Genomic DNA, 12,200 nt, shown 5'->3' on the forward strand with positions numbered 1-12,200 from the left:
TTGAACGTCCATCCAAATCACGCGGTTGGCTGATTAGCCCGGCTGGTCCATCTTCCACGGAAGAAATCGCGCTGAGTCGAACATACAACGCCAGCCTCAAAGATCGTTCAACTTCCTGCAACATATAATCCACGGAAATCATTTGAAAGCACTGCTAGCTTTGCCCAAGACATTAATTTTCTGGCGCTCGTGTATGCCATTCTGCAACCATCGTGCCTCTTTCACAAATGTCTCTACGAACTTGCATGAGTATTGAAGCAATTTTGAACACAACATGTAAGATCGAGCCCTAGTTGCTTTCATGTGCCTACCAGGCAGAGCATTTACAGTACATAGTAAGGGAAGCCGGAAGTAGATCCAGTGATGCAACGACCTCACCTCCAGGCCCGCCCCGCGAACAGTCAGACCACGAATTGATATCTTCCTGGCGCCGACGAGAAAGCACAATGACACACGAGCCCAATGGGAAAGGCCGCTGCAGTAATTTTGATGCAAAATCACAACAGTCTCACTTTGCACCTCCGGCCCAAGTTCTTTACCGCGTGTCTACAGAAGGCGTTAAAGACTTCCGACCAATCCCAGTGAAGGGGGCAATGCCATGGAAATGCCTTCCAGGTGTAAATTCAGCACCACTAGGCGCGTGGATAGTTCAACGTGGAGATATTGTCAGCGTTGACCTCGCGCAACGAGGTCAAGATTACGCCAAAGTCTCCGATTTGCGGCTCTTGCGTGATGGACGCTACATTGCTGTCTACGCTTGGTTATACGCGAGATGGGAAATCGCGCAAGAACTTCAAGTGGACGGCAGGATGCCTATCAAGTCGCCGTCTCATCTTGATAAGATGTGGCCACCAAACGCTGAACACAAATACATGCTGAGCACGAACCGTACCATCACACTGTGGGACACTGCAATTGAAAGAGCGCCGACGACCATTGCGACAAAACTCTGTCAGGACGCGATATATAGCACAACTTCAAACTCACGGCGAATTGTGAAAGCAGACATTCCGCGCTTTGAATGGATGAGGAAGATTCTCTTCATGTCGCCCCAGCCACAGCAGGCTCTACAGATATAGTAAAACTGCCAACGTGCAGCTAATATTCCAAGCAATAAGATTTGTGTTCATAAGGGATATGTGATGAGGTGGGTGCCTGAGGTGTCAGCGCCCACCGCTGCCTGTAGACAGACCTTCCCTTCTGGGAGACCACTTAGGAATAGCATCATCATCTCCACTTCTTCCTCCATTCCCGTCTAGTGCTCTCTCGCTCAGGTTCTTGCCATGACTCAATCCACAAGCTCCATTGCAGAAATGGAATTGATTGTTGATTTGATAAAAAAAAAAAAAGGCCTTCCGACAAGGAAGGGGACTACTCAAAGAAGTTGGGTAGTTGAAGAAGGAGAGTTGAGAATTGGAGGCTTAGGCCTTTTATACCCTCTAATGCTTATGTCGTCGGCTTATATCGTTAACGATGTCATTACTACTCATTCTCACCTTTAGAGGGGGCTAATGTTATAGGACCTTCGTACGAAGTCCTATTATGGTTATACTCAGCTAAAGCTTCGTGAAGCTTTGTGCGTTGACCGCCTTTCCGTTCTGCCATGTTTTCCCCTTATTATGCTTTCCCCCTTGTTTATTCCTTTTCTCTTTAACGAATCCTTCTTGTGCATAGGACACTCTATCAATTGATACAATTTGGCTTGTTCCCTAACGTTAAAGCATACGAGTAAGCTTAGCTACTTAGCTATCTTAGTGAGTCGTTACCCGCCTAGGGTAGGACGGAGACTAATAACGATAGCTAACGTAGATAACATATCTTATATTTTAGTGTTCTATGTTTCTCTAGAGATTAGTAGGTAATCCTATGCTATATTACAATATTCAATAGCGCATTTTGATCCTATACGAGTAGAATTATATTAGACATAATTAAACCTATATCATTTAGGCTTAGTAGAAGAATACGAATTTGGGAATAGTAATAAGAAATTCTATAAACAATAATAGTAAAACGGCAAGAAAAGAACTCTAGGAAGTATATAGAGAAGTATAGCGTAGTAAAAAAAATAATACTCTAATATTGATTCTACAAAGAGCCCCTAAGAGTTCTAGTATTTACTTACTATCCGCTAAATCAAATGGGGTCCTACCCTTATAGATGTAGTTGACCTAGTTAGAAAGTAGGGCGGCTCTAGTAAGAATAACGAGATCGCTAGCTAAGTGGCGCTTAGCTATGACTAGAGGTTACTTATGGCTATTAGTATGACTAATTAGCATATTTAAGGAACTTTTTAGGGGAACTTACTATTTTTAGGGATTTAATCGATTTTGTTACCCCTATAGCGGATAAAAAGCTAATAGCGATAGAACCGATTAGCTAGCGCTCTAGGTCGTCGATACTAATAATTCCTTTACCTTTGTCGTATTTCTATATAAGCCGTATCGTGATCGATAGTAGGGTAGTAAGGTATATGTTTTTAGACTAACTTAGTATATAATCGATATAATCGTCTAGGCGCGCTACTAGTCGTTAACTTAAGAGCTAATAGGGGAATTCATAACTAACTAATCTTAATAGCACTATTAAGCCTAAGTAATATATCGTAATAAGCTAAAGCTAGGTGAGTAAGGCTAAAGGCACCTAGAAAGTAGGCGCTATTAAGGATCTAAAAATTTAGTATAGCTGACCGTAAGGACTATAACGGATAGACCTAGCGCATAATAGATCCTAATTCTATCTTAGTAGGATAAATTGCTAGACGTAAGCGTAGAAGACAAAGGCTCTTAGGAGGACTAGTAACAATTTTAGGGCTAGTTTAGCGGTATAGAGATTATGTTCGTTTAGTACTAATAAATATGCGATTTGCGATAGGCATAGGCGATGCAAGAAGTAGTTGGGATTAAGCCTTAATAGAGTTAAAGTCAAATATAATGTAATCTTCGAGTCGTTAGGCTAGTATGACTAAGGTAGAGAAGTCGACTATAATGTAGGCTACTATATTTATCCTAACTAAAAGAAAGTAGTACTATATCTTAATAAAAAGAAAGGCTGATTTCATTTATCTAGATATGTTTTTTTCTACATTAGTTAGACATTTATTAACGATAAGAGATCGTTAAGATCGTTTAGTCCCTAACTACTAGAAAATAAGGCCCCTAAATTATAATCCTTTACTAACAAACTAAAAGATTTATCAGTACATAAGGTATCTAATAGCATACAATTTGCTATTTCGACCTTAAAGAGATATTGTCTTAAATGTGTTAAGGCATCGTTAAGGACTTATTAATATAGCGATTTCGATATTAAAGATTTCGGTTTTATATAAATCATAAGATACTTTAAGGGAGGTACTATCATATGTAGAAATAATATGAGGTAACTAGACTTATTCCGTAAAATCCGCTTATCTAATTTACTATAGAGCGATCTACGTGAGAGCCTTTAAGTAGCTAATAAGACTATACATTAAGACTAGGTGCATCATATAAATACTAGGCCGTAAGCCAAACATAGCATTTGTTCGCTCTAAAGGTGCTATTAGAAAGAAGATAGCTCTAAGGGAATTCCTAATGGCTATATAGATAAACTTAATCGCTAATGTTAGAAGCTTCGGTCCCGTTTTAGTTAAGGCCTAGATGGCTAGCGCTAAAGATAGTAGACCAAGTGAGACATAGTGGTAGGGGAAACGAATCTGAATCACTAATATGTCTAGATCGCAAATAAAAAGATCTATTATGCTTCCGACGGACGCAACGGTGAGAATGACTAGATATCCTAATCGAAGTGAAGGCTGAGCCTCAAAAAGAAGAATTATAGCGGGGAGAGTGCTCGTCTAGATGAGAAGCAGAACGCCGCCGAGTTCCAACTTTTGCGAAGCTACCGCATTGCTTCTTTGAAAGGCGAGGGTAACTCGTGAGATTATTGTAAATATGCACCTAATGATGACACTAGCGCTCAAAATGGCCTTTGAGAGTGTTCCGATGATCTCATTTCGGGACCCATCTACAGGGCAATAATAACGCCCACCACGTCCATAACAAGAGAAGCAGCACCAATAGTCTCATGGATGGGCAATAGCGCCATTAGTAGTCGATGAGCGGGAGCCAGAAGAAGTCTGGCTGGCAGTTTTGGTAGCACCCGAAGTCATGGAGGTGGCATCAGATCCACAAGAATGATTGGGTTGATCAATTTCCCGCCTTGTCAAGCAAATTGCAACAGGCAATTTGACCACTGCAGCAATTTTTTTTTAGAATATATAGGCTGTGAGCGAGGTTCATGAGGAGATTGCCCCCACCAAGGCCATCATGTTGTAACGCTTGCCACGTTTACATCCATCTGAGCTTCCCGAAGAATGTCCTTCATCGTGCGATACAAACCCAGCTCGGGCTTCTTTCCACCTTTCACCGTTCGGGAATACCTTCCTTCTCAGCCTATTGACCGAAGAAAAAAATTCGAAACCGTAGTATGTATGCTGTTTAAGCACTGACCTGTGGCGAGAAGAGGGGCTAAATAATATCAGTGGTGGGACGTTCTAAGATTTGTCTTAGCAGTTGGCCCTCTTTCTTTGCGGGTTAATGGGACTGAATTCTTTGGGTAATGACTACCGGGGAAGTGGGTCCAAATGGGCAGGGTACTTTTAGCGAATTTCTGAGTACTTCCAACTATGTACCCCACAGCTGCCCTCACACGAGTATGACACAAATTAAAAAAAAATAACTAGGTAAAATGGAGTGTACAGTATAATACAGTAGGGGCCAGAATGTTGTATGGTATCGGAAGCGAGAATTCTAGTATACACTAGTACCGAATGCATCCAATGATTCCATCCAAGAAATGTCTTATTATGAAGCTATGTAAATACTATTTATGAGAGAGTTCTTGGCAGCCTGATTATTTAATCAGGTCGACCAGGGGCTGTAGGTGGGGAACAGCAGAATCCTGTGGATCCGGCGTATTGCACGGCTGACATCTTGCTCCATGAAACTTCCCTGAAAAACACAACCCAGATCCTTTCTATCATTTGGCATCTTCTCCTTACTATTAAACTCCTGTTTACAACACCAGTGACAAGAATGATTTCAAGTGCACCATTCACACTGAGCATTCTACCCCCCGAGTGCGTGGAGATAATCATGCAATTCCTCGATCTCGACACCCTAAAAGCCCTGCGACTGAGTAGCCGCCAACTCTGCGCTGAATGTACTGGTCCTCGCTTCAAGAGTTTCATTCGCGATCGAGCAATAGAATTGACTAAGCCCGCTCTTCGGTCATTTCGAGAGTTGGTCGTACACCCTGAGCTAGGCGCCGTCGTTAAGAACCTGAAGATCATGGCCACCGTCTATGATCAGACTCGACAACTGAAAATTGTTAATGCATGGGATCATCCAATTCCCGATGCTGGCCCATCGCTCTCGAGTCCCAGTACAGAAGTTTTCTTGCAAGCGCGGGACGACTTGGCCTGGCTTCAAGCCCAACAACAACGCCAGGATGAATTATCATACGATGAGGCAGCTGATAATCTCTCCTTTTTTTTAAGGCATATCCGGAAGCTCGATGGTATTGAACTCGATGCTGTCCTCGTTCAGGGTCCTACCACTATCGAGACTACCGATACCGGGCGGACCAACTGGTATCCGGTATGGATGCGGGCGTCGCGAGTCTACTGCTTAACTATGGAGGTCATTGCCCAGAGTGGCATTAGACCAAAGCGGCTAGCGGTCTATCAAAGAACCCCAAGGTGCAGTGTACCGATATACGACATTACCACTAATCTTGAAATGCTCGATTCGGCCAATTTAAAGAATGCAGGCAAATACATTGAGCAGCTTGCCCTTAGTATCTCGACTAAGGTTGTCACCGGAGCGACAGAACGACCACCCCGCGTCCCCGTGGCATGTCATGATGTAGCATGCTATGAGAGAACCGCTACAATTGCCTACGTCTGTTCACTTGGCGGGGACCACTGCCTCGATGATGAGAAATTCGACGGACTAGCCAGGTTTCTGAAATTCACGCCAAATCTCAAAACACTCGATATTCACTTCTACAGCACCCTACTCAAATCACGCATTAGCTATCAGTTGATGTTCACTATTGTCGCGAATGAAATTCGATTACCGCTGCTTCGACAATGCAGCCTACGAGGCATCACTACTAGCGAAGAGTCTTTGCTCCAATTTCTGTCCAATCACCCCCAAATCACCGATCTCACCCTTAACCAAATATCCCTTACGCCCGAGGGGTCTTGGGAATCTATCTTCGCGCACATTAGTCAGAAACTACCTAATCTCGCACGCCTCCATCTCTCAACCTTGAAAGCAAGCAATAAGAAAACGATCAACCTGCATCCCGTCTGGGAACATCATTCTAAGGAACTTGAGGAAAACTCACGCAGTCAGGTTTATTATGTCCATACGAAGGAGTTTAGTGCAGCTGATATCCGAAAGGGGCTCGAGTTTCGGCCAAAGCCATACGCCGTGGTGCAGGGGTCTCCCGCTGCCCGCTCGTGGCTAATATCTGTGAAAAGAGAGTATGGGGCACCGTGGGAGAGCAAATAAGGTGGTTTATAGTATTTAGATGCTGGATGAGATTGGGGAGAAGGCATCGACGAGCGAGCTGCAGAGGGGCCCGTAGGGGGCTACACTACTACAAGATCAGTACGGATTTATTACCCCCCAAATTCCATATCATGTTACTTCCCTTTCCCTAAATCGCATATAGCTAATATGTGCCCCAAAATCATCCATTCTGCATCATCTTTTTGGTACCTGATAGGAAGTGTAGCGGGGTCGCAAGGTTGGATTCCAAGTGCCTGTGATTGAAGGAGGAGGCGGGGGAGGATTCCTTGGTAATGCTGCAGATGTTTGCTGAGGGGCTGAGGCCGGCTATGCATTGACGTTGCCTAGGGGCCGGAAGAGCCGACGAAGGTTCTGCTACTTTGAGTTTGTGGCACACACTGGCAGTGTAGGAGACGTCAACAGTGTTTTTCCCGCGATTTTGGTTTCTGACAGGAAATCCAGGTCAACTACCTAGATTATTTCGGACCACGCTCACTAAATTTTCGCCCGTTTATCTCGGATGCAGTAGGTGTAAAAAACACTAATGGTTACTAAAGACCAACAAAGAGAAATTGGCAGATGGTTCGATAGTGATCTTTAAAGTAAAGGATCGATGGACCTCGGGGCCATGACTGCTAATTCAAGATGTGAATGCACTTCATGTACCTATCATACACGCGTCAAATCATCTTTCATCTTCCTCATAGCTCTCCACGACCGCTACTGATAGGCGGTTTTGGAGCTCCTGGATGCTCCCTTCGGCAATCCTGTTTCTAGTTTGAATCTCCAATCTCTTGTCCCTCCAATGCACCCCACAGCTTTGTGAACACCTCTTGTGTCTCCATCCAGAACTTCAACATGGCAAATTGCATCATGCACATATCGTCTCCGTTAGGGTCATATTGGAAGAGGCCTACCCCGTTCGTACTCTCCTCGTCCTCGGTATCCTCTTTAGTGTTCTCGTAGTTGACAAATCTTGTCGTCAGCCCAGTGATTTTTTGCACTTCATTCACAATCTGCTGCGTCTTGGCATCATACGCCGCGTCATATTCGGGTCGGCCTGAAGATCGCCGCTTGAGGACGTAGACCACAGGCTCATAATGAGAGGCAAACGGTCCGTTGTCGCCTGCATATTGTTTGAGGCTTGGCATATCATCTCCTCCTCCATTATTCAGTTCATCCAGAGCCAGTTGCTGGAATATTTCTTGGGATCCAATTTCCCACTCGGCCTGGCTGAATGCGCCCCTTTCCCAGTGGTGCGAGATATACACAGCCTTTTGTGATGCGACAACCACCGAAACGCAGCCAAGCAGAGTACCAATTGCCAAGTTGTACGGTTGATCTTTCAGTTCATGAAGCTCCGCAGTGGAATATCCACTGCCGCGAGAGCTCTCAAGATTAACCCACTCAGCAACCGAAGCCTCATCGATAAGATATTCTTCAATATTTCCATTCCACTTTGGATCCAATGGGTTTGGTATTATACGCTTTTCCAAGCTATATTCTCTTCTCTTGCTCTTGGCGGTGGAGGTAGGGTTGCACTTTATTAGGGGTATGCTTCCTTAGGGCGCTGATCCCTATGCTTAGGGCGGGCTCACTAAACGAATCAGGGCGATCAGTGAGTAGATCAGGCCGCTCAGGTGAGCAGTCAGTGAGTACTCAGTGAGCAGACCATCGTGATTATATCATGCTCCGTGAGCCGATCAGGGCGCTTAGGGCCGTGCTCAGTTCTACTCAGGGAGCAATCAGTGAGCACTAAAACGGAAAGAGCAAGCCAAGACTTGCCAGGCATTATCCGGTCTATATGTTTAACAAGATTTGAGTCACTGAAGTCGTCCTTTTCTAACCAGATTTGGGTAGCAAAAGGAGATGAAGTAGTTTTTAAAAATCATTAACGTTGTTTATTTGAATAGAGAATTACGGTGCACGACTGATTAACGAGTGACATCGCGAACTTATTGGAAAACACGAGTCCTTCCACTTAAGTATCAGTGGTTCCCGCAACAACATACTGTTTCTCCGTCTTGAGCTTGCTGAGAGTCTCTTCACTCAAGTTCAGCGTGTCAGCAACGATCTGCTTTGGCGTCGAAGCAATCCATTGGCCAAGAGCCATATCTTTACATGGTTAGGGAGTGAGAAACCGGAAAGGTCCAATAGAGTGACATACCTGTAAACTGAGAAGCTTGGAGCACTTCCACGAACATCAAATCTTCATCGCCCGTGTTCTCAATGTAGTGGCTATTCGACTGCGGGAAATAACCAATGTCACCGGCTCGGTAGTCAAAAGTGGTTGCTTGGTCCGGTGCAGTGAAGAGGGTAGCCCGGCCCTGGCCCTGGATGAAGAAAGTCCACTCATCACTACTCGGATGCCAGTGAATCTCACGCATGCCGCCCGGGTGGACTGTCACGATGGCAGCAGAGAAGTTACTAGCAAGGGGGAAGGTAAGCGGATCGACGATCTTGACAGAGCCCCCAGCAACCTCGTGGGCTGGCTGCTCCGAGAAGTGATAGGAGTAGCTCTGGGTACGCGGAACCAAACCAGCGGCAGTAGTCACGTTCTGCTCCTCAATGTCCTTTGGAGCAGGGGTGCCTTTGAAGATGTATAATTCATCATCGGGGAGGTTGTCGAATGCCGTGATGGGAACGCCGAGGTCTTTGGCGAGGACCTCCTTCTGCAGAAAGGATTAGAATGCACATAGCATATAGTGTTTGTTGAGAATCCTACCGGTTGATGCATGAAGACTTCTGTGGCAAGGAAGGTATTGTCTTCATTAAAGTTGCCATCATCGAAGACAAGCAGGAACTCGACACCATCATCCAGAGCTTGAATAGAGTGGGGAATGCCACTAGTAAGCTCAAAGTTAGCAACGAAAGTTGAATGAGTCAAGGAAAGCTCACGGTGGGAAGAACCACACGTCACCTGCCGTCAAGTCGTCGACAAAAGTCTCGCCATTCTCGTTGATGGCCTAGATATGTCAATCTATATCTCATATAGTCTGTTGAGAACTACATACCTGGATGCGACAGGAACCATTCAAGATGAGAGACCACTCCGAGGCGACGTGCCAGTGGAGCTCGCGGTACCCAGCAGGCTCGAGTCGCATATCAACACCAGCCATTGCCACTGCATCTGGCATTACTCCCGTGTTTTCCTGACGGGCCCAGCCGGCGCCTTTCAGTCCCAATCTAAACAAAGCTATCAGTAGAGGCCAGAGGCTGGGTGGTTGCCTATTTACCGGTTATGGCTAAGCCCTGTAGCGACTGTTAGATATAAAGCTCTTTCTAGTTGCGGCATAAACTCACCAAGAGGCCATTGGGCATTGATTGTTTGACCTTCGTCCGTTCCCGGAGGAGCGAGCTTGTCACTGTTAATGCGGTCGTAGTAATAGTTCCCTAAAAGGAGATGTTAGCCTTGTCATTGACGAATCAATGTCCCCAAATACCTACTGGGGCCTGGATCATCACCACCATATGAGCCACGAATCGGTTGGGGGTTTTTGGCATTCTCGAAGTCCAGATAGGATCCAATGTCGGCATCCTGCTTTTGTTCTGGTACTAGTTTGTATTGGATACTAGGCTGAGCTTTGTCCGGGACCACTTCGGACGGGGAGTACCCAGCCAAAGCCTCAGAGCCTCTTAGACCGGGATTGCTATCCCTACGGGCCGGAGCTCCATTGACAAGAGGAAGGAAGACAGGAAGCAAAGCAAAGATATGAGGAAGAGCTTGAAGCTTCATTTTGGCAGAAAAGGATGGAGAACTTGGCCAAATGAACAAGATGTGAGCCAATTCAGATTTGGCTGGCGCGTCGGTGTGGGAGCAGCTTTTATATGGACACAGATTTCACTCCCAAGAATCATCAAAGTATCTGGACCACCGCATTTACCTTTTGCACTATTGTTTCCCCTCACGCTGCATCCCCTTCTTGGAGAACATCCCGGCAGAAATGGGCCTTCCCCTCATAGGCCAAGCCATGATGATGTAGTGCGAAGCAATCTCTGCCATACAGCAAACACACCGACTCGTATGAGCACCTGCCGGACTTCCGGAATGAGGGGAGACGGAAAATCCGTAACCGAGAGGTGATGGATTGGGGAAAGAGGAAATGCTATTTTGAGAGAATTCCCCGCTCGAAATTTACCAGGGAAACTCATGTACATGCTTGCCATAGATTAATCTCCTGTTGCGGCGGCAAGCAGAAACTGTGTTGCCTTTTTGGAGTGGACCTCATTTATGCAAGTAGTAGTCACATATGTACTTCGCTAGAAGGGCCCCCAAACGACGAACAACAACAAGAGGAAGAAGCAAAACGAATAATGCTGGCCGATCTTGAAGAGGGCTGTGCGTAGTTCTCTCTTAGCCCTCCAATGACGACGTGGACAGTTATAGGGTGAGGGGAATGGGTGTCACGGTCAAATAAGACTTGCGCGAAAAAGCAAGGTCCTCGATCTCCTTCCTGCGCCCAGAATACAGATGCGTTCCGTGCCCATCGGGGGTGTCATACGGAAAAGTTCCGAGCGATATATTATTATACACAGGCGAGCGGGAAGCACGATGCAAATCACGACGATCGAAGCCGTCACGAGAGCACCAAGGACACACGGTGTGCATATTACCATAAATAGGACGCGAATGACAGCCCCTAGAACATCGGAGTCAAGCTTTAGAAGCCAGGAGGGGCCCACATGAACCACACAAAAAGCAAGAAGCAAGCAATAGCTGGCCAGAAGAAAAACGACCGGGTTGCCGAGTGGTGGAACCCTGCGTGATGGAACCTGCGTGATGGTTGAGGACCATCACGTCTCCCGTCTATTTTCAACGTCCTTCTCCGCGTGAGGAGAATTGTCAAAAATAGTCCCTCGGTTAAAATGTAACCCTCTTCCCAGATGGGCAAAATGATTTATCCATTTGGTCAGTCTAGCACCCGGTGCTTGGACGAGATCGGCAGTGATGAAAGGAAAATAATCCGGGGAATTTAATTCCTTGTTCTTCTGTCCCGCGTTGCGGAGTAACAGAGAGACGAATTAGAGCGATCCGCTAGTCACAGAAGACTAACAGGGTTCATTATTTCCGCGGGCAGACAGGATTCGCGAAGAAGGTGAGGGGTGGGTCGGGCGGTTGTTGTGATTTGCAGCTTAATATAGCAGCTTGAACAATTACTGGTACGATGCCGAAAGCACTTCCCCGCGCGAGCGGGAGGGGGCAATGTAGTATTAAAATGTGATACTTAGAAACAATAATAACAAATAGAAGTAATCAAAAAACGCAGCCATAAGAGTTCTGTAAGATTGAATTATCAGATTGTAAATGCTGTAGTCTGGAATTGCCGAGCATAGTGCACAATGACGTATTAGCAGCTCCACTAGGACCATGCTAAAGATGGATATGGAAAGTGGATTCGAGTGCTAACATTTAACGGTGCTTTTCATCTTGCCATCTCATTACATATGGCTATCATGAGGAGGTTTGCCTTTTGATACCAAGGCATAGACCTTCGAAGTATCATGATCATAGGCTGGATTTATGCATGTTTCCGATGAATATAGATACGACTTGATTTTCGCTGAGACTCTGCCGGGCTCTTTCCTGGGAGAGGACTATTTGGCACTCTGTCATTAGTATTTCCCAGTCGCAGGGCA

General features: G+C 45.7%; 3 protein-coding genes across 3 annotated transcripts; 2 read left to right on the plus strand and 1 right to left on the minus strand.

The window, feature by feature from the left end:
- Nucleotides 1–446: 446 nt before the first annotated feature.
- PFLUO_LOCUS1430 (uncharacterized protein) lies at nucleotides 447–1,079 on the plus strand (the record flags this gene model as incomplete). Its single annotated transcript, XM_073778469.1, has 1 exon — nucleotides 447–1,079. One exon carries the CDS (start codon nucleotides 447–449, stop codon nucleotides 1,077–1,079), a length of 633 nt encoding a protein of 210 aa, XP_073635520.1.
- Nucleotides 1,080–5,138: 4,059 nt separating this feature from the next.
- Nucleotides 5,139–6,563, plus strand: PFLUO_LOCUS1431 (uncharacterized protein; the record flags this gene model as incomplete). Its single annotated transcript, XM_073778470.1, has 1 exon — nucleotides 5,139–6,563. The coding sequence occupies one exon, from the start codon at nucleotides 5,139–5,141 to the stop codon at nucleotides 6,561–6,563; it is 1,425 nt and encodes a 474-aa protein (XP_073635521.1).
- Nucleotides 6,564–7,336: 773 nt separating this feature from the next.
- Nucleotides 7,337–10,299, minus strand: PFLUO_LOCUS1432 (uncharacterized protein; the record flags this gene model as incomplete). The annotated part of the gene is made up of 10 exons (XM_073778471.1): nucleotides 7,337–8,104; nucleotides 8,236–8,293; nucleotides 8,576–8,678; nucleotides 8,731–9,235; nucleotides 9,289–9,409; nucleotides 9,462–9,529; nucleotides 9,578–9,749; nucleotides 9,800–9,815; nucleotides 9,867–9,956; nucleotides 10,011–10,299. 10 exons carry the CDS (start codon nucleotides 10,297–10,299, stop codon nucleotides 7,337–7,339), a joined length of 2,190 nt encoding a protein of 729 aa, XP_073635522.1.
- Nucleotides 10,300–12,200: the final 1,901 nt, after the last annotated feature.

This window comes from Penicillium psychrofluorescens, assembly GCF_964197705.1.
Source record: "Penicillium psychrofluorescens genome assembly, chromosome: 1".
NCBI classification, from domain to species: Eukaryota; Fungi; Ascomycota; class Eurotiomycetes; order Eurotiales; family Aspergillaceae; genus Penicillium; species Penicillium psychrofluorescens.